Here is a 27,847-nt window from a genome sequence, read left to right as displayed (position 1 = left end):
AGAGTGCCACAGGATTCCCTTCGAAGTGGACAGGTCTGAATAAAGGAACATTTCTTTCAGCAGCTGGTATTATGTTTTGGTAAGAAAAATCAAATCATTGCGCGCTTTAAATTTTTTCCTGTTATTTTTATGATAATGAGGCCGTTTCCTTATTCCTTGTTGTAAAAAGGAAGAGCAACCGACTCCAGTGAGGAGGAATGGAATCGTTCTGTAGGGGTTGATTATTAAACTCGTCAATACCACCGTGTCTAATTTATGCCACGTATCTTGTGGCTTTATGGATGTATTTGTTTATCTTCATATTCATAAAGCGGGGGAAATCACTCTTTGCGTTATCTTACAGGTTACCATGTACGATTTTTTGAGATTTACACAGTATTACTTTAAAAATAATGGTATCAGCTACAAGGCGTAAAAACGCGTAAGTTAAATATGTAGTAAAAATAATAAAGTAATACGTAAATTCATACCTAAATACCGAGTGAGTTGTCCGTGCGGTTAAGGGCGCGTAGCTGTGAGCTTGCATTCGGGAGATAGTTCGTTCGAAACCCCCCCCCCGTGGGCAGGCCTGAATATGTTTTTCCGTGGTCTCCCATTTCCACACCAGGCAAATGATGGGGCTGTACCTTAATTGAGACAACGGGGCAGCTTCCTTTCAACTCCTAGCCCTTTCCTATCCTATCGTCGCCATAAGACCTATCTGTGTCGGTGCGACGTAAAGCCAATTGGAAAAACAGAATTCCTAAAGACTATGTAAGTTAATACTTCAGTAAGTAATTACTACCTTAAAGTAAAATGATTAAATAATGAAAATGAAGCATAAGGAAATAATTTCAATTGTAATGTTCCTATCTCTATTCAACAGCAGCTATGTTGGTGCGTTGCTCCTCCTCTTTATAGGTACCGATACGTGATCTTAAACAAAAATGTTACTTTACTTTAAAGTTTTTATTTAAATCACCTTAATATAATATATGATTAATTAAAAAAAGACTGAATACACTGTTACTCTGTGGGACGTTCATATTAATGCAAGAAAAATGTGAGTTCATAACCTGTCCTTGACACCCCTTCGATCCTGTGCAGCAGAGCATGTGCGTAGTGTGGGTTGCCTGCTCTATGTCAAGGCCAGGGTTAGCCACTGTGGTGCGGACCATAGTCTACGAGGGAGGTCGAAACCAGGTGGCGGCGTCTTCTTCACAGAAGGCATTGTCGGGCAGTATTTGTCGTTATGTACTAGCCATAAGGTAAATGAATAAGTAACCAATACTTTGATGTTGTTTCTGTCATTAGTTCATGGACTGGTTTGATGGAGATCCTCGTACCATCTCATTCTGTTCTAACCCTTTATCCATGCGTAACTATTACCCAAATTTACACTATCATTGATATTTATAAGTTCTAAACGTCAGTCAAAACAACTGGTAGGTATCTCTAGACGTGTCTTATCAACCTATGTACATCTTTTTCTGCCAAATCTTCCACGAACTCCTTTCAATATAACTTAATCTGCGACCCGATATACCCACCGTTTCTTCAATATTCTTTGGTAACACCATATTTACAATTGTATTTTATTTCTCCACCAGATATTATTCATAACTCGCTTACTTGCAACGCTAGATGAGGTCTCCAGAAAGTCTTTCTAGTCGATACACGTTTGAGGGTAATTTTCGTATGTTAAGAAAACTTCCCTTCCTCGGATAGCCTTTGTTTTACGTCCGCCATCAGCCCACCTCCGTAACATAACTGTAAGTTCTATTAGCTGCCGTCCTTGGGAATCTGGGTTCTTTTGACGGTACTGGCGAAATTTAAGATTGACGGGAGGACTTGTATGTGGTTAAATTTGTAGATGCACCTGGCGGTGTGCCTGTAAAAAGCTGCACCACCTTGGGATGAGTTTATTCATTAGTTATTATCTACGTAAATTATCATCAGTTTCTTACCCTGGCGTAGGGACCGTGTGGGTGGTCAATTAACGACATTTTTCGCGTTCATATTATTAAGCTTCAGTCCGACGAAGAGAAACTTTGCAGGAAGTTACTGTTCAGATAAGACTGTGCCTGACTTGCCTGGGTGGTCCTTCATTGAAATAATGCCCCCCCCCCAACAGTGAGGAAGACAACAAGGTCACACGGTGGCCTGTAGGCAGCCATGAAGCAGGAGAAAGGAAACTGTTGATTGGTCTCTCGACTATTAGGCTAGTGTATCGCACTAAAATGCAGTTTTAGATGCTAGTTCATGTTGTTGGACGCAGTCAAGCTTCGTTAATGCACATGCTTTCTTGTGCCAAATGTGTGGAGTAAACTATGAAATTAAGTACACATCAACCATCGTAACTTGTAAGTTCATTGTGCAGTCCATGAACTTGGCTCTAATTTCAGTTGACATTGGAACAGTTCAAAGTATCTTAATTTGTTCATGTACAAACACGTATCTGCTTAACGTTGACTTTATATATAATAGAGATATCTTAACGTAGTAACTGAAGAGTAGGGAAAGGACCATGGGTCTACATTGCCTGTGATTAGTACCAGTAGAGGAGAAACACCATGGTTCTGCTTTATGAGGGGCCGGTGACCTGGACTTTGGACAACAAGCATCATCTCAGAAAATAAGGAATTGTGAATTGGATCCTCTGACTGTTTTGGATTCATGGTCTTTTTTATGATCATTCCTCTTAGATTCTGGTCAGCGGATATATTTTGAAGTTTTAATTATTGTGCCATGTCGTTGCACCTCATACCGGTAGGGGCCGATGAGCTTGCTCTTAGGCCCCTTTCAACAACAAACATCATAAACGGAGGACAGTTTAAATATTTCATGTAAAAAAAAGAGTTTCATGTGGTACGCTGGTACATTCTGTCCCTGCATGTTCCCCGTAATTAATGCACTATTTACAGTTGTAGAAAATTAATTCTAACATGGACGTTTCTGAACCCGTGTCCATATAACTTTTTTCTGTATGTGAGGAATGAACGCTGAAAGTTTGGCCTACCTAATTATTACACTCTGTATACATCCTTACTTATTGGAAGCTGGACCTCTGTAGTAGAAGAACAAGACGCTGATCGAACAGTCGGGGATATCTGCATACGTTTCATGCATTCATTTCAACAACACTTTATCTGCAGTTAAGGTAGGGTCTGGTTCTTAGGGCTGAGGAAATAAATAAATAAATAAATAAATAAATAAATAAATAAATAAATAAATAAATAAATAAATAAATAAATAAATAAATAAATAAATAAATAAATAAATAAATAAATAAATAAATAAATAAATAAATAAATAAATAAATAAATAAATAAATAAATAAATAAATAAATAAATAAATAAATAAATAAATAAATAAATAAATAAATAAATAAATAAATAAATAAATAAATAAATAAATAAATAAATAAATAAATAAATAAATAAATAAATAAATAAATAAATAAATAAATAAATAAATAAATAAATAAATAAATAAATAAATAAATAAATAAATAAATAAATAAATAAATAAATAAATAAATAAATAAATAAATAAATAAATAAATAAATAAATAAATAAATAAATAAATAAATAAATAAATAAATAAATAAATAAATAAATAAATGAACGAATAAATAAATAAATAAATAAATGAATGAATAAATAAATAAATAAATAAATAAATACATAAATACATAAAAAATAAATAACAATACACTATTTTTAAACTTCTTTATTCCACAAATTTTTTAACATTAATAATTTCTGTACCTCCACATTGAACATCATCCACTATAGAAGGAACATATGTGACATACAAAAATAGTTACATACACAAAAATACAAGAAGGAATTGTCTTCACTCTGTGTCTTCAGCAAATTTGAGCTGCTTGAGATTCACCGAGTACGAGCTTAGGGCTGAAGTAGGGGAGTCAAGGTTATTTTCTAGGGCTCAGATTAGAAACCTGGATTCTCTTACTTTATCCTCGACTAGTCAGACACTTGATGTTCTTTGGTGAATGTAGCCGACATGATTGGTTCTGCGTGTTCTGTGCTGCAATCAGTTTGTTGACGAGTTGTTCTGGTACAATGAACTAATTAATGTTTATCATTTACTCTATACGATTGGTGGGTGTGAATTTATTTTTAAGACATACTGTACAATGCAACGAGTGGCTTGCACTCCACGAGATTTATCTGCGTGAAATGTAAGTGGAGGAGTTGACTGCTGTATGAACTGGAGGTAAGGAAAGTAGTTGTCTGACCTCTGATTATCGGATAATTGGAAGGAGGTAATGGAAATATTGCGATAAAGCTAATCCTGGACTAGGTCAAGTTATATAGAAGTAATTTCTTGGAAAAGAAACTTAACCAATAAACTATAAATAATGGTAGCCTATGAATGGACCTCGGATTTTTAGGCAGTAATAGTTTAGAATGCAAACTAATCGACTAGCCCGGTCTTCAGTTTTGTAGCGAGAGTAACCCCTAATATTTCTGCAAAGCTCATTGCATACCCGTTATGCAAGGAAGAGTATACTTGTTACCATATTGTCATCTATGGACAATTCCCTACTTGCACCAGTCCTTTTTGGATCCATTTATGATACACCTTCAGCTTTACAAGCTCCACGAAGATGTTCTCTTTTCCCCCATCTTCATTCGTTTTCTGTCTCTACTACAGCATTCCAATATCCTGAACCTGCCTACTGTCTACTGTTTGGAAAGTCATATCCATGTACTTCTAATTTCCTAGTTCTGGATATTCTCTACCCTTATTCATCTGCAGACAGATTTCACTTTCTCTATCCTAGGCGTAGTGATACATAGTTCAGTGGAGATCAGTTACTGTAGTGGTCTGTATCAACATTCCTAACAGATTTTGTGAATTTAGAGTCGGTTATGGTATGGCCTATAATATTTTTGTAATTTTAAAGGAATGAAGGTTCTATCTTAAAAAAGTTTGTTCATAATATTTCTGTAAAAGGTTGACTTGGAATAGTGTACTATATTCAACACTGAATATAATGACTACTATAAGCAGAGGAGGCTGAGGTTGAAAAACTCGACAGGATAGAAAAGTTTAAGTACTTGGGTGATATAATTCAAATTAATGGTCGAGACAAAGGAACAAATAGATCAAGAGCAAGGAAACCGCAACAAGCTTACCAATTGACCAAGGATATCTATAACAAGAAGAGTATCTCCACCAAAACTAAAATAAACACCGTAATTAAACCAGAATGTCACTATGCTACAGTGTATGCTCCCCACAAAACAGGAGAAATAATGGAGTTTGAGAAAACGGAAAAGAAAATTCTAAGAAAAATCTAGGGCCTATTAAAGACTGAAAATGGGGAGTTCAGACATGGAAAGAAAGAATGAAGACCTGTGAACAGATGTCTGATAAAATCAAGAAGTTATTTGGCCACGTAATGTGGCTGGATAATGCCAGACTCACAATCAGTGATTTAAAAGAATAAAGATATGGCAGAGATGGTAATAACAGGAGATGTAATACAGAACAGAAGAACTTTTACGAGGCTGATACAAAAATGCAAGGGTTTCCATGAGAAGGAAAAGGAGGAACGACAGAAAAGAAGAGGAAAATCAAAGTGAAATAATGAAGAACTATTGGAGGCAAGAAAGGAAGGAGGTAAGAAGGGGAAACGAATGCATAGGTGGTATTAATATAAGTCAAAATCGATAAAGGAAGGAAGAAAAGGATCAGACAGTATCTTCTTTTATCCAATTTACGTTTTGTGTAGCATAGCCAAAATGATAAAAGATTGGTAGTGAAACCTTTTATTACAACTTGTTCGTGTCTAGAGTCATTCCAAGTTGTTATGTTACAAACATCAGCTTTAAGATTTACTTTTGGGGGCATATTTCATTGAAAAATTAATGTTTCTATCTGTAGAAAAAATTTAAGATCTCAGAAATTCAGAAGGAAATTCACCCACGAGGTTACATAGAATGTAACAGAAACAATCATGTCATGACATAAATACACTTCCATTTCATGATTTTACACATTATCTGGTTTTATAAACTATACTCTTTGGTCCGTAATTACACAACGACCATCAACACATCCAATATTATCTATTTTCTAACATCTCCACTAATTACCAACACATGTCCTGTTGAAGCTCTGATAGTGCTTGAGAACTGCTCGAAGGATCTACTTGCAAACAGGGAAGATACACAAACTTAGCGCTGCCCTGTGGAACTGTAATTGCGTTGGTTCAAAGCTGTGATAGTTGCTGAAGTACGTTAAGGAAAACAATCCATAGGCTCGAGAGAACCACTGAAGATGTGATCACTAGGATCTTTACGCACTAATAGATTAGAATGCAAACGCATTTAAACAAGGCGCAATGTCCTCTACGCGCACAACGGTTCTGCAGAGAGATTTGCATAAATATTACCTATCTGAAGTATCAGAGCTCCTAAAATATTTGCAACTCACTGACGTAACTGTTCCGCGGCTAGATGATACTTGCGCCTTGTTCAGTCAATGCCTAAAGATCCCTTCCGTGGTGATGACGTGATGAAAGCTAAGTTAGAAACAAATCGGTGGATGAACCAGTGTTTATCATTTGGCTTCGATGGTATGGGTGATGTGAAGCGAATGGAGGACGATAAGTTACACAGGCGTATAAGAACGGTGTTAACAGAAGTAGAGGGAAGACGCAGTGAGGAATGTTAACTCCGTTTATAATGATTTCAAGATAAAAGCTGTGAAAATTTAAAGAAATTAGTTTGCAAACTTATGATTGTAGAGGATCTTTGTTAATTGACAGAGGATTGCAGTATGAACGCTGAAAATTGTATCAGTTCATTATGAAGATATCTATCATTATTATTTTGCAGGTCCCATTCTTGTTCAGTCCGGTGGTATTTGAAAGTGCTCGAATACCTCAGCCTAGAGTCGGTACTAGCACATAAAAGAAATCCTGCGTGACGAAATTCAGGCACCTCGGCGTCTCCGAAAGCCGTATAAGTGGTTAGTGGAACGTAAAACGAATATAATAATAATTGGTGAATAATTTGGTGAATGGTTAGAATAGTGGCTTTCGGGTCAGAGGACTCCAAGTTCGATATCCGACCGGGAATAATATTGTGGCCGATCTGGTTTATTCATGGAGCTCGGGGGCTGGTTGTTTGACTTGATTTACACCGAAAACGGGAACACTCCGTAGTGAATACATTCCTCCACATAGTATTCGTGTGAGGAAGGGGGTCCTGTTAGAATACGGCTTAGTGGAAATGCAGTGCCGACTGCAAATAATTGAGAAAAGGTTAGTGTGAATAAGAATAAAATAAGAATAAGAATAAGAATAGCCAGGCTGAGTGGCCCAGACGGTGGAGTGCTGGCTGACCTCCTGAGCCCATGTTGGCGAATACGACCCGCGCGAGGTCCCGTGGTGTTTGAATGTGCCAAAATACTTTAGCTCGTATTGTTAGATTTAGCGCCACGTAAAATAACTCCTTCTGGGACACAATTCCGGCACCTCGGCGTCATAATTACTCAATTAAAAATATACAGTAAATATGAATATAATAAGAATCAAAATTATTATATCAAGACACAAGGTGGTAATGAAATGAGTTACGTATAGATGGTTGCGTTTTTCCTTCTTAAGGATACAGGGAAGCCTACGCGACACACTACTTTCAGATACGACGAAGAACTCTTCAAACCATGGAGCGTTCCGATTTTATTCTCAGCCGGGAAGCTCGCGTTCAGGCAAATAATGATGCATTATGGAAGTGCAGTATCAATAGAGGTACAGTCCGTATTCATTAGAGAACATCCGAGAAGCCAATTAGAGTTTCGAGCTCGCTAATTGAAGGAGAAAGGTACACATTGCTAAGAGTTGGTTCGTTACGCAATTGCAGCGGCAAACCGGATGAGCTTAGCTCGACTTTTCACCAGGCAGGCTATTACAGATGTTCCTTTGTTTGTCTAGCGAGATTCAAATCAGCGAACCAGAGAAACAGTGCCAAGTTCCACAACACGAGCCGAAGTAGTATTACGAATTTTTATATTATTATTATTATTATTATTATTATTATTATTATTATTATTATTATTATTATTATCGGTGTATACTACTAATACTACTACTACTACTAATAATAATAATAGCTAGTAGGAAGTGCCCTCTAACGACTCTTCCGTAATGTAGCCTGACCAACATAACTTCTGGGGGAGGGGGTTCCCTTAGGCCGTACCCCCAATGTTTATGCAAATCTGATAGCAGAACTGTTAAACAGGCTAGTTTGCCTTAGCGTCCGCACTCTACTAATCATAAAAATACCAAACCCCAGGACCAACAGCCCCGAAGACCATGGCCTACAAAACGACAGCTGCTCAGCCCGAAAGCATGTAGTTTACTAGGTGTCGTGTGGGCAGCACGACGAATGCTCTCGTCGGTTATTCTTGGCTTTCTAGATCAGGGCCGCTATCTCACCGTCACATAGCTTCTCAGTTGTAATCACGTAGGCTTAGTGGACCTCAGATTCAGGTAAAAAGCTTGCTGGACCTGGTTGGCAATCGAACCCGGGACCTCCAGGTAAGAGGCAGGCACGCTACTCCTACACCGCGGGGCCGGCTTTTGTATGGTTACCTAACACGAATGAGACCAGACAGATTGTCCACTCGAATCTTTGTCTACTTTGTAAGTGATCTGGTTCACCGAGGTGGTAAAGGATTTACAAGAATTGGGGATCTTACGTGGTGACATCTTGCAACGTGACCCTTTAAAGAAGAAACTTGAAGATCTTCAGAGTTTTGGAACAAAACCTAAAATGAAGACAGGTAAGACGCGGACCGAAGAACGGTAGGAAGCTCACCGAAGGAGGATGAGGGATTGTTAAAGCTCAAGACATAAAACGGTTGAAATAGCGTGGTCCGTAGCCGGCGGAAACGAAATAATAAAATAATAATGGCTTGTAGGATGTGTCTTCCAGTCCGCTGTTCGGGAGTTAGTACTCCTACTGTTTATGCAAATCTCGTATCAGTACTGTTGTGCAGGGTAGTTTGCCTAACTCCTACTAATCATGCATAGCATAAAAATATGATATTGTGTTTATGCATAGTACAAGAACACTTGTCGTTGAATACATCTTTCTCAATGTGTCTATAAAAGCTAGTGTGTTTACAGAAATACTTCTAAGGTTTTCAGAGAAGATGAGGTGCCGGAATTTTGGACAATATGAGGTCCGTTACTAAAACCCACATGAGGCTGACGTACTTGAGCACCATCAAATTCTACCGGGCTCTGCCAACCTGGGCTCAGGAGGGCATCGTTTTTACTGCCTGAGCTACCCTGCCAGGCTAGAAACGGGGATATCATACACTGGCTTCTGCACATGAGTAAAATGAATACACAAGTAACTCGATCCCGTAACCTGCCCGAATTGGGAGGAACGTCTTCTCTGCAACGAGCGCAACACGTTTATAGCTTCACAACACGGCGTGAGTATTCACTTCAATAATTGTACGTGCATTGCTAAGGATTCGTCAAGAAACTAAATATTACTCGACGACCATGTTCACATGTTCACATTTCAGCAACATTCGATGTAGGGTTACTAGTATTGCCACAACTACGTATTAACCATTAATAATAATAATAATAATAATAATAATAATAATAATAATAATAATAATAATAATAATAATAATAATAATCTGTATCCAATGTTCTTGTAATTTGAATATAGTTTTGTGGACACAAAGATGAGTCAGAATTTTGCCATTAAAATAAGTTTTTTGACGTGTCTTTTGATAGAGCACTCTCGCGTTAAGCGCTCCCAGATTTCAAGTGTCTGCTGCCAACTTCAATCTTCAGTTACCTAAGATTTCATAGAGATACTGAGAACGTTGCTTTCAAGGAAAGGCATTCTTTTTCTGTGCATAAATACAACATTACATTTTTATGCTATGCATTATTAGTAGAGCCAGAAGAAAGTGTCCAGCCCGCTCTTCCGGAATGTAGCGAAAGCAACATAAATTCTAGGGTTTCTAATAGACCGTGCTCCTAATGCTTACGCAAGTCTCATAGCATAACTGTTGTGCTGGATAGAGTTTATGCTTGATTCTTTTGGAGGTAGAATACGTCGATCGCTTCGGTCCTGTGCTGTGCCCCGCGTAGAAATTTGAGCGTCATACGGAAATGAATAGAATGTTCTTCTTCATAACTGTGCGCCTATAAATTACATCTAAAAATTTAATATATGGTTAAAAGGGCACTCTATTCTTTGAAATTCATTTCAATAACCTGTGGTGTCATGACGAGTGATGCAGTGTACACTATTTTATTGAAATCGAGATATCACGATGCAGGAAAATTAGTCTAGCTGCGTGACGCTGATGTGATGCTGGTGGTATCTTTAAGTTTGTCTTGTGGAACCTGCACAGCTACTCAGTTGAAATGTTTACAATTGTCCTGAATTTGTAGAATGTCTTGAGATCTTCGGTTTAAATGGATCAGGAACTGTCGTAAACGCATCCAGGTGGATGGAGGAAAATAGGAGTAATCGATTAAATCCAAGAATTTTGCAGGAGAACGTGCCAGAGAATACAGTGAGTGCAAACAAATCGACAGTTGTGAGCAGTGGGACATACAACTCAACAGTTCTGCAGCGTCTATTGGCTGTAGATGGCGAAACAGTCGCTGGGGACCTCATGAAGACCATCTCTTACCACCATCAGCTCGTGAGGGATGAAAGGGTTTGAGTGGCTGCCACTAAGCCTCCAACAGCCCGGGTGATGGAGCTGCTGATCGTTGACTTTCTCTTCGAAGATGTAACTAGGTTCATCGTCTGCATCTACTGCTGCACTCACAGATAAGGAGAGAGATAGCCGGGAGTTTGGACTGAATATCGCTTTTTTTCGACCCTCCTGTTACTTTCGAGCACCCAACTAACTGAGCTGTGTTTACTTGGTGGTTTAGTTTAATAATTGTAAAAGGACGTTATTTGTAAAAGGAACTGTCTTTTTAGTTAGCAAAAACTCAATTTAATTCTTGTCTGTGTTTCTTTCCGACCTCTTTTTTTGGATGTATCAAACTTTTTCTACCGAGTAAATAATCCTTTTGATGTATATAAATGTAATAATCATTTCCATTTTTTTGTATTTGTGAAATGTTTGGGTTTACATGTTTACTGTTTACTGTTTGTATGTACTCGTCTACCTTTTTCTTTTAAAGTACAGGAAATTACGTCGAAATGAAATGCGATCCTTTTGACGTTCGTAAAAGGAAATGAAATATATATTTTTATTCATGTTCTGGTTGCCTTTAAGGCAATGAATTTTTTAATTGAAATTGTTGAGTTTATTATATATTCTTTCAACGTTTACAAATAAAACTCCAGTCTTTTTTTTCAGGTGCTCTAATACAGTCATCTTTGAGCGTGTCTAAATAAGTTTTATGATCTTTGGTCAATATTTTTATGTGTTTGTGATTTCTTTGTTTTTACCTTTTACTTTAGCATAGCGCAGTTTCCCGCAGCTTATAATCTACCTATACGGTTCGTCTCTGTTGACGACGTGAAATGTAATTAAATTCAATTTGTTATGCAGAAAGCCAGACTATACAGTCTCCAATTAATACCTGGATGAGTGGAATGATACGGTATGTGGGGCTGGTAGCATTAGCTTCAAGAGTCCATGCTTCGTGGAAATAAGAACCCCAACTTATGAACAAGTACAACGATAGACCAATGAGAATACAGGAATGCCCTGTCGAAGTTGCAGTCGAATTTAAAAGAAACATGAGAAACTCTGAACTGATGGAGTAAACCAATGCCACATTAAATTTAATTGCATCAAAATTAGCAACTTTTGTTGTTTGTAAGGGGTGGAGTATATTATTAACTGCATTATGATCGAATTTAAAAGTGGAACAACATCCAGTGAGATGTCGTAAATAAAGCAACATCGGGCATGGTCAACACTTGGATTGATACCAAGATGCCATTGGGTAGAGGAGGAGCACAGAGAATCTGGCCTCTCAAGCGCAAGAAAATGTGAGCAATGTATTAAGTAAGTTCCCTAAGAATTTAAATTATTGACTTTTTGGGATTATAAGTTCTATGAGGTCGCAGATCTTCGTTGTATAAGTCTCTTATGAAAATAATGAGGAAAGGAAAATATAATATGCATGATGAATTATCATCAGCTGCAGAAATATAGGAAGTCACGCACCGACTTCAATAATTTATAATTTCCTTGTCTTGGAATACATGTGAATATTTCTGTCAAAAATATTACATAAATGATAGGTATTTTGGGCAATATTTGTGAAAAAAATTGTCGCTTGAAAAAATATTATTTGATTCCCAAAAAGAACGGAATAATTTTCAGAGCAATTTTCATAACTGAATCCAAAGTTTGTTGGGTACTTGTCGTAGACCATCGAAATCCCCAGAAGAAAGAAATTCAAGGCTCCGAATCTCACAATATTTTACTAATTATTTGTAACTTTAAGTTCAGTAAGTTTTGTCCACTGTTTCGTACTCGACTTTCCTGGTTTTAAGAACATAGGGATACGAAAAGAATATATCCTTGTACAAACAAAACGTATGAGGTACTTCTACCCATTCGTGATTTACGTACCACACTGTATATTTTTTTAACGAGAACATCTTTTACCACTATCAGAGCGTTCTGTAGGATATATGTTGGACAGTAAGAACAGAATATAGATAAAATTTCAACATTCATTCATTACCCTGATCAATTTATTTTCTTATCATTATAAACATATAATAATTATTTCACATTCAAACAAATCATTCTGTAGGAACATACATATCAGAATTGACGTACGGATATTTCCATTGCTCTGTAACTTTTACATAAAATTCTGTGGACACACAATATTTGTTTAACATTGCTTAAATGGCAGAGGAACATCACTATATCCAATACGAAGTTTAGAATACATAACATCGACTATTAATATTATTATGTGAGTGTCTCGGTAATATGAACTAAGATGATCAACTATACGTAGTGAAACTGTTTATCTTTGTTCATAATCCAATATTTTTAAACACAATTATTCAGCACAGTTAAAATATATGATATGGATGGCTATTTTAAGGATTAGGGAGGCAATTTTAATGCAATGTTTTATTAAGGAATTGATTAAAATTTCAATTTTCCATATTTAGATTCTTTTCTGTGTATTAGTTCTGCTTTAATCTGTCTTTCAGTCTCCTTATTTGTTTAAATATTTGTCCTAGAATGACAATGATTTAAAATATCTTCTGTTTTAATGTGAGCATTCAGGGTGGCAAGGCTGATCAATGATTATTTCCTGAGTGTGTTTTTTGAAAACAATGTTTTAGGGCAATGCAGTGACGAATAAGACAAGCAAACCTGCACAAATGGAATTTTTCGTAGTGTGTTTGCGTGTTGAGTATGGCACAGATATCTCATAAGAAATAGGAGAGATTATATTTATCTGGCTCTGAACGTCGTCAAACTAGCACCAAGTTCTGGAGACAGAGTTCCATAAAGATACGCTTTTAAAGACCAGGTGCTTAAATTTTATGAACATCGTTTAAAAAGTGGTTTTGAGCCTAGACGGCCGTTGCTACTGTTTGAAATTTAATCCGTCACGGAGCTTATGGTACAAGCGATGGTGCAACACTCGGTACGCTTCTGAAGGAAGAGTTGCATGTTTAGGAAAGGAACATCAAGACTGTTGATAAATAAGTTAACACATTGTTCGAGTATTGGTTACCTCAATACGGTGATGTTGGAAGGTTTTGTCAATACACCTTCCAAAACTCGTTCTTGTTATGCAAATATTCCGACAGATACGTTGTGAGAATTGGGTGGGGCTCTGGAAACTCGTTATAGAAGATTGAATTGTAACCTCTTTGCACATTAACGTCCGCCCACGTGCTGATAGAAGTCAAGATAACACTCAAGACACTTAGGGAATTACAAAATCGAAGATGTATTGAACGCAACAGTGTTGCGAACTGTAATACTTCTAAAGAGGACATAATTTCTCAGTCGATTCAAGTTAAATGCTGAAACAGAACTTAAGCCAGTGTGCCATTTCAGTGCTGAAACAGAGCTGTTTCGCAGATGATATCTATAATACAAAGTAATAAACTGAATTATTATTTAGCCCAGTGAGAGGAACTTTTAGATATTTGTTCTAGGATGGATTTTCGGGTTCCAAATCTAACGTGAAATGTGGCAACGGGCAAGGTAATGAGGCATGAATATGGCTAAATATCTTCGAAGCTAATGATGTAGCACGTTCTACGATGAGGGAATGTCGAACTGGCGTTATGAATTACTGTTAGTGTCACCCTTTAACTCTATCCGTGAATCGATTCATGGATTGTGTACAAATTTATTTAATATTTCCTTATAGGAGAAGTGATTGCCTTAAATCCGACAGGCCCAATTAGTTTATCTTACCTTATCCCATGATCATTGCGTCTTATAAACACTATTAGACTATCGCAAAGAATTTGCTGAAGGTAATGTGGTCAGATAAATTAAATCTGAAGTGTGTTCATAGATTGTCATTTTCATTCGTTCGTCTTTGAGAGAACATGTATTTAAGATCATAAATTAAACATAATTTGATCGCACGGTCTCACTAAATTAAAGGACCTAGGAGATTTAGCTGTTTTAAACGTTCTGTCATATTTATATGAGTGCTTACTAATGATATTCGCTTTGTTTGATATTAGGTAGGGAAAGAAGAACTGCAGCAAAACACAAGTCAAACTTTTTCTTTGTGGAAATGGAAAACGAATAAAATTTCCTTTTACTGATTTCTGCACACCTAAATCTTGCACCGTACAACCAAGAATGAAATTAGTTGTGCCTTCCTCAGAAAATACCGCGATATTTTCTTCACGTTCTGTTATTCAGGATTCTGTTTACTTTTCTGGATATGTTGACCACATAGCATGAAGTCTGTGCCAATTTTACGATTATAAAAGTAATTTACGAAATAATACGCTAGGAACTAAACATTTATACCACCGATAAAAACAACGATGTGATCGGAATATTATCATTTGTACAGACAACAACTGGAATACTAAATATGTCTTCTAATTTATTTTGCACCGATTATCAGCAACAGTAAGACAGCAGGAGGTGACACTCGCCTGCAGTTTATACAACCAGTCAACACACACACGTCTAACAAGTAGTATTCATTGTTTCCTACTCCCATGTCTACACAATTTTCTACGACAATTAATATTTTCTTGTAGTGAATTCCTTTGTTTGAATACTATCATGTAATATGTATATCTGTCTTGTTCTTCCAGTATACTTTGCTACACGTATCACACAATTATTTGATCACTTAGTTCACTCGCCATCACTTTATTAATTAGCAAGTTGATATACGTTTCGATTATTCTGAATTAACGCAATACATTCAATACTTACACACATAGATTTTGTATATTTTGTTTTTGATACTGGTTTAGGCCATAGGGAGAAACTTTTAGCTTAGAACTGGGAGGTGACTGTCAAAATCACTGGATAGAAGAACTAGTTAATGCACTCCAATTTCTGTCAAGAAGTTTGCTGTTCATAATCGTCTTCCTAAGGATGCTGGTGTTTTGTCTCCAGTGCTACAATATGAATATTATATTTCATTAATGGATATTTTTAAGTTTAAAGGATAGTTATTACATATATGGCACACCGTTGTACCGACAAATCGATTCAAGGAACTTAAGGCAGTTGACTCACTGTACAGACAGTTAAAACTCAAAGGTGCGGAATGCCGTTCCGTTGAGTGTACAATGCGGGGAATTCGAGTCTACTCCCAACAGTGGTGAGGTATTTAGCTCATCCACTTCAAAAGGCATATGCGTTAAGGCAATCACTGATATAAACAGACATCTCAACTAACTGCGCAAAGTTCTTTGATTGATATAAAGTACTTAGTTTGCCTCTTATGTCTCTAACTCTCCTACCTTGAACTGTTTAACAGTTTCCAGCACATCTTTCCCTAGTGTTGTCAATAACCAATTTTCTAAGCACTCTAACAAAAATCTGTAACTTGCATTGACATGATTTGTTTTGTTGAAGAGCTGTAGAAACCCTACTCAAATATTAGGTAGATTTTCAATTATGTGAAATAAGGACTTCGAACTTTATTTTTAAAGTAAGCTCTTCTATTTTTACAAGTAATTATTTGTAACAAAGTAATGGATGGGAAAATTAAAAATGCATTCTTATTAAAATTAAAACGAGGGAGAAAATATATTCTGAAAAACAGGGTAGAGATGCCATTTCAAAGGGAACGATAGTTGCCTCCGTGGATCAGTGGTAGAGTGTCGGTCTCCGGAACCCAAGATAATGGGTTCGAACTTGGCAGAGGTAGTCGGATTTTTGATGTGTTGGGAAGAGTCCATTACACACGCTATGTCGATCGATGTCGGTGTGTAAGAATCTCAAGAGAGATTCTGTTTATTCTGCCGTCTAGTAGAGTGAAGTGGAACGTCGAGCAGGCAGCCAGATGGCGTCGCATTAAAATACTTGCCGGTGTAGCTGAAGGCATACAATTATTATTACAGGAAACGAGAAAGTGGATAGTGTGATTATTTGCCATCCCTGGAGGCACGGGTTCGATACCCGACTCTGCCACAAAATTTGGAAAGTGTTACGAGGGATGAAACTGATCCACTCATCCTCTGGAGGTCATCTGAATAGAGCGTATATCGATTCCAACCTCAGCCGTCCTCGAAGTGGTTTTCTGTGCTTTCCCACTTCTCCAGGCGAATACCGGGATGGTACCTAACTTAAGGACATGGATGCTTCCTTGCCTATCCCTTCCAATATTCCCATCCTTCCTACATAGCAGGTGAGGCCGCCTGTGCGAGCTACTGGTCCTCCTTCCGAATTGTATTTCCCGACACAAAGTCCCACGCTCCAGGACACTGCCCTTCAGGCGGTAGAGGTGGGATCCCTCGCTGGTCCGAGGGAGAAACGAACGCTGGAGTGTAAACACATTAAGGAAGAAGAAGAAGAAGATAATAGTGGATGTAAAAATTAAACATACACTCTTTCTAAAATCAAAATGGGAGAGAAAATATATTCTGAAATACTAGATAGCACTAATTTACATCAAACGAGAAAGTGATACATAAAATAATCCGAACGATATCATCAGCTTTGAAAGGGATGGAGTGAATACATCATATTTTAGATCTCGCCTTGTTGGATTTACTCCTAGCTAACTTCGCCCCCTCAATTCATCTCACGTTACATCGCTGATGTACCTTCGACGGTTACTAAAATCAAAACAAAAATAAAAATACAAGATAGAGATTTCCTGCTACTATTGTATTAGCCTTTATGCGATCGTACCTTCTAGAATAGAATAATTAAGTCATATAAGAAATATAATCCAAGATAAAATGGATGTTCAACTGTAACATTTAAAAAAACATTCATTGTTGAATTTTTGACGCGGGTAGTAAATTTATTTCCCTATCCGTAAAGGATTATGCGCTAATTTGGCTGTTAAATTTTAAGCTTGAGTCCATATAATATATGAAAAAGCATTTTTCTTCTCTAGGAACGGAATTTAAATAATGAAATGTCTTCGGTGAATCGCCGAGTCTTAAGCTGATGAAAATTAAACTTAAAATTGTCTGTATCATCTGTCAGACCTAAGAGTGTGGACTGCATGTTAACTGAAGGAATGGTTTTGCGTTAAGGCATTCATATGGGAGAAAGTATGGTCAACCGACCTCAGAGTTGAGTCTTTTAGCATCCTTATGAGGAAGGGATTAATGAACTGATGCTCATATTCAGAGGTAAAGTCTTGGAACGAGATTGGGTGTAAACAGTTTCCTATTGCCAGGTACTTCAGTCCTGAACCAGAGGTCTTAAACTCTAGTTATTCATATTTTAAAGATAACTGATAAGATATTTAGGATTATTCCCAGTTTGTGTGACCGATCAGTTTGAATTCTGTTGAGAACGAGCGGTAATGAACGAACTAGCACCTCGTTTGTTAGAGAACAGTTCACTTGATGCTATCATAGCACCGTCTCCGCCACATCCGATAAGAATGTGACTTCGGACACTTCGTCTCATACATACTTCTGGTTCGGTTTCGTCGTCGAGATCTCCCTGGCATCGGTGCTGGACGTGATGTTGGAGCGTGACGTCATCGTGATGGCGGTGGTGGAGTGTTCCGTCCTGCTCACCAGAGGTCCTTTCTCCCCCACCTCCTCGCCGGCCTCAGGTCCCAGAGGCGCTGGGCCAGCTCCAGCCGCTCCCTTGGCCGTCCCCTGGCGGAACCTCTCCGAACCTCCCCGCTTGTGTCTCCTTGGAAACACACTGTTCTCCATGTGCAAGGTGGCGTTCACGTCCTTCCCTGCGGCACACGTGCATGCCTTCAGGAAGCTCTTCTTGAAGTTCTCACTCAAGAAAGCGTACAGAACAGGATTCATGGCAGAATTTGAGTAACTTAGACATCCAGCGAATAAGAATATTGTGACAGCTATTTTTGACTGGCATTGCTTTGGTGGCGTAAAAATTAGCGAAACTTGGGTGATCCAGTACGGCAGCCAACAAATCATGTACACAGTTATTACAGTCAAAACCAGTTTGGTTACCTTCCTGTGCGACTTTTTCTTCTCCTTAGACTTGTTAGTGGGTCCTACTGTCTGTAAACGACGGATGATGAGACAGTAGAATACAAATATCAAGATCAAGGGGATGGCGAAGCCTAGGATGAAGGAATACAGAGTGAAGGCTGTTTGACCGCTGATGTGTTCACTTTCAGGCCAGAGAATATTACAACTGATGACGTTTTCTCTGTCCATTGTGCTGGCGTACATAAACACTGGAACTACAAGCATGGCACTCGCTAGCCACGCCGTCAGTGATACCACCTTAGAAATAACGGGAGTCCGAACTTTGGGGGAAGATATTGGATGACACACGGCGATATATCTGTCAGCGCTCATGATGGTCAGGAATATGCTGCTGGTGAACTGGTTGATGCTTGTCGTGGTCATATAGGCCTTGCACATGAAGTAGCCGAAAGGCCAATACTGAAAACTCATTGTAGTCAGCAAGAAGGGTATTCCAATGAGAAAGCACTCATCTGCAATGGCGAGGTTCACGATGTACAGGTTAGTGACGGTCTGCATCTTCGAGAAGCGCAGCACCACGTAGATGACAAGTGTGTTGCCTAGGAGACCCATTACACACACTATGGCGTACAGGATCTGCGTGACGAGATACAGCGTCGGCTGCTCGACGTCGCAATACGTCATCGGCATCGTTTCGTTCAAACAACTCGTCACATTGCTGTCGCAGGCGCTGACATTGAATGGCGGGTCGCTAATAAACATGTCGTCCATCAGCGTAGCCGACGAGTAATTGCTGATGTCGCTCAAGTTGTACGCCATCTTCAGGTCTGGATCACCATACATTATATCGTTGATATGAACTGGTCCTTTGAGTTGTCTCAATATCTTGTTACTTGGAACCCATCTTGGATGTTTATTGCAGGTACTTCACGTTAGTCTTCTTTTCGATGTTGCTGACCAGTAGACGAACACTGAAACAAAAAGAAATATGTCATTAAAATATGTTCAGTTTAAGTAAGATATTCAGAGGATAATGCAGGTAGATCATGGTGGCATACAACATTATAAAATACTGTACATACAGTATAAGTAACAGCCTGATTGATAGTCAATGCTCATTAAGGTGTAAAGTCTACATGGGGAAAATTTTTCACGATCAGATTGATGGCCGGCAGGGTAGCAGACGTGGTGGTATGCAATCTTAAATCAATAGGTGTCGTGCCAAAAGCCTGAAATCAACTCCAGGCCTCTCCGCAGTGCTTATATGGAGTGAATCAATCACCACTGATCTACATTTAGGGCAGTCGCTCACCTGGCAGATACCCTATATGTTGTTTACCTAGTCTTTTATTAAATAATTGTAAGGAATATGGAAATTTATTGAACATCTTCCTTCGTAAATTATTCCACTTCCTAACTCCTCTTCTTATAAACGCATATTTGTTATCATGGATTCCAACTTCATCTTCATATTGTTATCTTTTCTACTTTTATAAACACAACCCAAACTTATTCGTCCACTGATGTCATTCCACGGAACATACCACTTAGTCGAGCAGCTCATTTCCTTCCTCCTAGGATTTCCTGTCCCAAACTTTGCAACATAATCCTAACAATACTCATTTGTCATCGAAAATCACCCTTTGGACCTTTTCCAGTTCTCATATCAAATAATCCTGGTGTGAGTCCTATACACTGGAACCATACTCTATTGAAATTCTTTCCGGTGACGTATGCCCTCTCCTTAGCGACGCTATTAAGTCATCAGATGACGTGATATGGAGGTGCTACATACAGTATTTCTTATTCTTTGAAGTGAGATATTATTGAACACTTTTATTTCTTGTGTTGTCTAGAATTTATTTTGATTCAATACATTCATGTTTCTGTAACACTCACCGATCCATGCACGGTTTCAAGCTTGTATCACTTTCTCATTCATTACTCTTACATTCTATCAACTAAATATACTTTGTGTAAAGTACACTATTCACACTGTATACACATTTCAGTCTGCTGACTTACTTTCTTTCCTGGGACAATATTTACATCTCCTTTTCTTTAGGTTTTGACCTGCTTCTCATTCTGGTTTTCATTAAACATTTCCGGCTTTCTATCATTAAGGCGGAACCTACACATTGGAGGTTCAAACATGAAATTTTTCAATTTAATTTTTGAGCAGTAGTTCGGAAAGCCCCTATCAATTTGTGCAAGAATTTTCTTGTTATCTGCAACACTTTTCCAAAATCGTTTCCTAACAACTTTGATAATTTTTTAGATATTGACATGAAATTTTTCGTATTTTGCGTTATGTAAAGAAGAACAAAATATTCTAGAATCAGTGCTGTAACTCTCATCCTATACTTTAAAAAACTACAGTATTTTATGCATGCAAATCTAAAAAAGTGGTTTTTAAAATATCTTGTCAAAATAACACTTATGATCCAGAAAATTTTAATTATTCTAGAATAATTTCTGGAAGCAGCACTAGGTTGTACAGTGAACCAAAAAGTCAATAAATTTCTCTTTGAGAAATTCAAATGATCATACGTCTTTCAATAAAATGTAGCAACCGTGAAGTACTGATGGCCTGTGTACCTCTCAAGGTACTGTTGCTAGGTAACATCACCTCACACATTTCGTTACATGAACCTATTATTTCGTTACACACATTTTCAGTTGCCCCCCAGCTGTAATACATATTTATGTCAGTAATTGAGGAATGTTGAATTTGCGTAAATTACCTTTGGAACGGCTAAAGAATGATAATTACACCGCCACCATTTTGAATACATTATTTTCCGTTACGATGCATAGTAGGTCATTTCTAAATTCACACCGACATTTGAAAATATATTTAATTTTTGCTCCACAAGATTTCATTTCATTAACGCAGTCTATTGCTGAGTAAATGAAGCTGAAATGTAACTTATTTTTCAGGTGTTAAAGGTGTTGGTTTCCTTTTAAAACTTGCAGTGCAAGGCTCTGTACATTGATGCAAGAGAACTGTACTTCAAACATGAAGAAAAACAACAATGGAAATATACGTTAAAGCGTGAGCAGCGCAACAATATAGTCCTCAACTGTTTTTTTTACAATTTGTTTTACGTCGCGCCGATACAGGTAGGTCTTATGGCGACGATGGAATAGGAAACCACGGAAACCACATTGAGAGCTGCCGACATTGGAGTTCGAACCCACGACCTGCGCGACCTTGACGGTGCGACCAACTCGCCCGGAGTGTCTTCAACTGTTAGGCTGCTGGTAAATGTTTCATAAGGCAAACCATGGACATAAAACATTACGCACTGTATACGACTTCACTTAATAATAGTAATAATTGTTACTTCGAAAAACAATACGAAGGGGTATCGTAAAGTTTTAATTATCACCTTTAAAAATACATATATACTTTATTTTGATTTTTAGTTGTTCACTCTTCTTTGCGTAGTCATTATCCAGATTTACACACTTTCCTCAGCGATTCTTGAATCTTGGAATGCCGTTATTGTATAAGTATGCAGATTGTGGCTTAAACCACCCTTCTAATTCAGAAATACGTCATTTGTATCGTCAAATTGGTGATCCTACATTTTTTCATTTCTTGGAACAAGAAAAAGTCACTTGGTGCGAGATCAGGAGAATAAGGCGGATGTTGCAAGATGTCAAAAGCACATGCCCTAACTTTGCCAACCGCAACTTGAGATGCGTGAGCTGGTGCATTGCTAGCTAGGAGGCGAATGCGTCTGGAGATTATGCCGCGCGTTTTTTCAGAGCATCTTTCATCTTGCCCAGAAGATTGCTATATTATTTGTCAGCAATGGTTTGTCCCTTTGCAAGGAAATCAATGAGGATGCCTCCTCGATAGTTCCAACAACAGATAGAATGACTTTCCCAGCTGATTTTTGCACCTTTAACATTTTGGGAGAGGCGAATCAGTATGCTTCCACTTCATGCTCATGATTTTGTTCTCGCGATCATATTCGTAGATCGAACATTCATCTAGGGTTGCCAAACGACCAAAAGCATTCCCTTCGTCCTATTCTAAGAGCGTCAACATCTGTATTGAGATACCACGCCATGTTTGTTTCTGGAAATTAGTTAGTAAACGTGGCACCCAGCGTACAGACACCTTAGACATGTGCATTTCGTTAAGAATAATTTTCCGCACACTACCTTACCTGAGGCAAATTTCGTTCATGATCGTTTGGATGGTTGTTCGTCTGTCTTTCGGCATTAAACACTGCACTTCCTTCAGTGTGCCGGTGTCGACAGTCCTGAAAATGGTTTTCCGTGGTTTCCCATTTTCACACCAGGCAAATGCTGGGGCTGTACCTTAATTAAGGCCATGGCTGCTTCCTTCCCACTCCTAGCCCTTTCCTGTCCCATCGTCGCCATAAGACCTATCTGTGTCGGTGCGACGTAAAGCAACTAGCAGTGTGGCCGCATCGTACGTGACTGATGATCTTCCAGGTCTTGGATCGTCTGTGAGCGCCATGTGGCCACATTGGAAGTTACTTTTCTACCTATGAGATGGCCAAATGTTTCATCATGAATTTGCTTGGCGCTATTATCCTTCAAATGCAGGATTTGTTCACGCTGCGTGCTTCATAGTTTTCACACTTCAGTCATTTTTGGCACATTGAGCTGATGTTCTTAATGTCATGCACTTAGGGATCAGTAATGACACTGATAAAATTTCAATATACCATAATAACTTCTAGGTGATAATTAAAACTTTACGATACACTCTTGTAAGTATTTAAGCATACAGAAATGCTGTAAGTAGAATTGTGCAGTACATATATAGAGCGTGAGACGTGCATGTGTTTTAATTTGTGAATTATTAAATATTTAAAATGAATAGGGCATTGGTATACTGTCAGGGTTAGTTGTGTTGGAAGCCTACCGAGAATTTTGAGGACACATGGCTGAGCAGAATTCAGTGGCAAGAAAAATATTCTTCGGCTGCCGTGTGTCAGACAGTGAGGGTACCCCAGGGAGAGGAACTGGGGCCTGCACAAATCCTCCTGCTCAAGACGTCTGAGTGTATCCGTCGCGACACGCAGTAGGGCAGTCGAGAGGAAAATTGGAACGAGCCGAGCACTTTTATTTGCACTTGGTTTGTTCTCTTGATATTTGTAGATCTTAAGACTTTAGGACGTTCAGGAATGTGTGCAAGTTATTATTATTATTATTATTATTATTATTATTATTATTATTATTATTATTATTATTATTATTATTATTATTATTATATCCTTCAGTGGACCAGCTGAATAGCTGGTCTGGATACTAAGATGGCAGGTTCGAACCCGGTAGAAGAAGAATTTACATTTTTGAAGGTCGGAATAAAGTCCACTCTGTTCTACTTGCCGCACGATGTGGATACATATTTGTTGTTTAATTGAAATGAGAGCGACGTATTGGCTAATTGAATTTTGGTATTTTGTGGAGTAATTCAGGAAGTCGGAAGTGATACGCAGGTAGCCTGAATCACACCAAATACCAGTGTCTGCGAACAGTAGGTGAGGCTACACGATTACTACAAATATTTATTATTATACTTGTTTAGATCTTTGATGTTAATGTCCCATTAAATTAAATATCAGACAATTTTGATTTCATAACTTACGAATGTAATGAAAATATAAAAGTCTACATTAAGTTACTCCGTCATTGACATGCCTTGGATTGATATAGGTGTTGATTCCCATAGGGAATCTGAAATATTTTCCCAAGTGAGTAAATTTATAATACCAATATAAATGGTCCGTTAGTGGACATTATAAATTTTCCAGCTAACTCATTCCTGGTTGCCAGCGTTTCGCCCTCGTGTGCTAGGTTGGGCTCATCAGTTGGTGCCTATCACACCTACCAAGACGCTGGCCAATGCATACCGTGGAGGCCACTGCGTAGGCTACTTGGAGCCACCAGCAGTGCCAATGCACTATGAGAGACTTTGTCTCTTTACCAAAAATTGATGTCTGCTTGGCTATCAGATGATATAGATGTTGATTCCCATAGAGAAATTGAAATATTTTTCCCGAATGAGTAAATTTATATATTTATATTGGTATTATAAATTTACTCATAAATATATTGGTATTATAAATTTACTCTTTCGGGACAAATATTTCATATTTCCTATGAGAATCAACATCTATATCATCTGATAGCCAAGCAGGCATCAATTTTTGATAAAGAGACAAAGTCTCTCATAGTGCATTGGCACTGCCGGTGGCTCCAAGTAGCCTACGCAGTGGCTTCCACGGTATGCACTGGCCAGCGTCTTGGTAGATGTGCTAGGCACCAACTGATGAGCCCAACCTAGCACACGAGGCCGAAACGCTGGCAACCAGGAATGAGTTAGCTGGAAAATTTATAATGTCCAATATCATTTTATATTGGTATTATGCCTTGAATTCACCAACAGTTCAAAGTCAGAAACGCTATTAGAGGATGGTTGTCCAGTTTTACTTCCTTTTAAATTATTATTATTATTATTATTATTATTATTATTATTAATATTATTAATATTATTAATAGTAGTTCCACTTACTTATGCCCGGCTGCCCACTTATATTTATCCTATCGACCTCCCTTGGTCAACTCTTTTTCTTTTCCGATGACGGGAGTATTAGAGCATGTACGGCCTTGGGAGCGTTGAATTTTTACACCCTTCGTGACTCTTGTCTTTTTTGGCCGATACTTTCATTTTTCGAAGTGTGGGGCCCCTTCCGCTTTCCCCATGACTAGCGGTAATGGAGGATGGTTGCCCAGTTGTACTCCCTGTTAAAACAATACTCAGTATCACTAAGATGCGCGAAGAGCGTACTGCTACAGCAGTCGCGAAACAGTAGCCATCTGAATCCGAACGCACCGCGGTTCGAAACAGAACGGTCGCTCGCGGCCCCGAAGAAAACAATACACCTTAATAAGATGAGGAAGGAGATAGAGAAGAGGACGAAGGAGAGGATAAAGAAGATGATGGAGGATACGACGACGACGAAAGAAGAAGAGGGAATGGAAGAAGAGGTCGAGATCATCGATCCATCGTTAGAAGAGAAGCTATGCCCTGGATGGGGGCGTCCAGGTAGTGAAGTCCAAGGAATCACCGACGTCACCCGCCAGACACAAAGAGACTATGAGAAAATCAGGAAACAAAACCAACATCTTCACGAAAATATTAATCGCCTCAAGGGCGTAAAGGACGCTATGAATAAGATAATGACAAAAATGATATAATGTATTTGTAAAAGCTAATGATGCCGTAAGTGTTTTAATCTGAGTGAGGGAAATAGTGTACTCGGATGGGCTAGGCTTCGAGGTATTCAAGGACTATTATAATTTTACGCTGGCGTATAGTTCCATGGCCCACAGTTGTTCGCTATGACGAAATCGGAGGCTGTAGGTATTACAGTGCGGTAACCATGGTAACATTGTCTCAGGTGCATAGAACAGTACTGTTTGTTACTTGAAATTACTGCATATCCTTGTTTTCGTTTTCTGACCTTTTCCCTATTGTGGATTAAGCCAAGTTGCCCTTGTTGACCAAGTGGAGGGATGTACTCATTATTGCGCGCTTTTGTAGTGGTTCGTAGTGTAGGTGTTGGACTCCCTCCTTCAGTGACATGTTCATGTTCCATCTCAATGCTAGCCCCTCCATCCAACGCATAACAGTCTTCTCCAGTGAATCAGAGCGTCTCACAATGTGTCCAAAGCATCTGCTGTAATCATGTAATGAATTCCCCTATAGACAGATATGATTTGATCTTTCGAATGAACCATGCATTTGTCTTCTTGGATATCCAAGGGATGCGCAGTATCCTTCTCAAATACCAGAGCATCGATAAGGTTCCTATCTTGTTTCCTTATAGCCCAGCTTTCACAACCATATGTAGCTCGGGAAAGACCAATGCCTTAAACTTTCTCACTGTAGTATCCAAAGATACATCAGAACACCTGAAGATCTTATCCAGGCCTTTGAATTCGGCTCAGCCGGGCCGAGTGGCTCAGCCAGTTGAGGCGCTGAGCCTCTGACCCCAACTTGGCAGGTACGATCCTGGCTCAGTCCGGTGGTATTTGAAGGTGCTCAAATACGTAAGCTTCGTGCCGGTAGAATTACTGGAACTGCTGCGGGACTGAATTCCGCCACCTCGGCGTCTCCGAAAACCACAAAGGTAGTTAGTAGGACGTAAAAGAAAATATTATTATGAATGCTGTTCTTCCAAGGGCGAATATCTGGACTGCTTCAGAAACTTCTGCTGATGGTTGACCCCAACAAACAGAAACTATTCATCTCTTTGATTAACTCATTATTTATCGTAATGTTCGATGGTAAAACAGTTGTCATGATTTGGTCTTGTTAATATTCAGGTACAGGCCCATGTTCTCACTCTGTTGTCTATCTTTCATTATGATGTTCTTTCAGGAACCGAAGTGGTGTCATCTGCATACTTCAATCCACCAATCCTAAAACCATTAGGTGACTCAATCAACAGAGATTTCATCATGATGTACTCAGCGTACAGATTGAGCCTGGCGTTGCGCCTTTGCTAATGGGGAAGCGTTATGTTTCACCATGTTCAGTATTAATTTTGTCTTCTTGTCCCAAGTAGAGGTTACGAGCCAGAATTTGCTGTTACAAGCCCACCGACATTACGAACAAAATATTCTTATCACAGGCACTGTCTGTATAAGGTGTGGTGCTACCAACCTTGCTCATACCTCAGTCACTTTGATATTGTCAAAGTCAAGGTTCGAACCGACGCAGGCCAATAAAAGTAACACATTTGATCTATCCCACCCCGCAAGATGGGTACAATATGCACAGTGGATCTCGCCGGCGATGGCAGACGTATTAAGACGAATACAACAACCCAGCCAGCATTTGAGTATCCCTGCTCCATCCGCGCATCGAACTCGGAATCTTCCGAACGCTGACCATTCAGACAAGGAGATGAACACATGAATAACAGTGAACTTCAACACAGAATGAGTTGTTGGCTCAGACATACGACATTATATGCTGGTGGAGCTAAACGTGGAAGCGACATCAGGAGGAGCGAAAGTTCACTTGACTGTTTTGTCTCCTGCTACGCGCTGCGCGCTTGTTAGAGAAGTCAGACGTAAACGAAGCCTCTTTAAACAAATGCACATTCGCTTTGAGAAGCGACAACTGCCTTGCAGAAGTGATGAAATATGGGGATACGGGTATGGCGATTGACGACGCGTGTG

General features: G+C 38.7%; 1 protein-coding gene and 1 long non-coding RNA gene across 2 annotated transcripts in view; both read right to left on the bottom strand.

The window, feature by feature from the left end:
• Positions 1 to 27,847, bottom strand: part of LOC136884705 (uncharacterized) — a 249,355-nt gene that overhangs the window by 156,965 nt on the left and 64,543 nt on the right. The window lies entirely within an intron of this gene.
• On the bottom strand, positions 17,482 to 19,450 carry LOC136884994 (somatostatin receptor type 5-like). Its single transcript, XM_067157369.2, has one exon. The coding sequence runs from the start codon at positions 19,448 to 19,450 to the stop codon at positions 18,098 to 18,100; it is 1,353 nt and encodes a 450-aa protein (XP_067013470.2). The 3' UTR covers positions 17,482 to 18,097.

The sequence above is a fragment of the Anabrus simplex genome, chromosome 13, assembly GCF_040414725.1.
Source record: "Anabrus simplex isolate iqAnaSimp1 chromosome 13, ASM4041472v1, whole genome shotgun sequence".
Classification (NCBI taxonomy): Eukaryota; Metazoa; Arthropoda; class Insecta; order Orthoptera; family Tettigoniidae; genus Anabrus; species Anabrus simplex.
The sequence above is the reverse complement of the archived record's forward strand: the minus strand, read 5'-3'. Positions and strand labels throughout refer to the sequence as shown.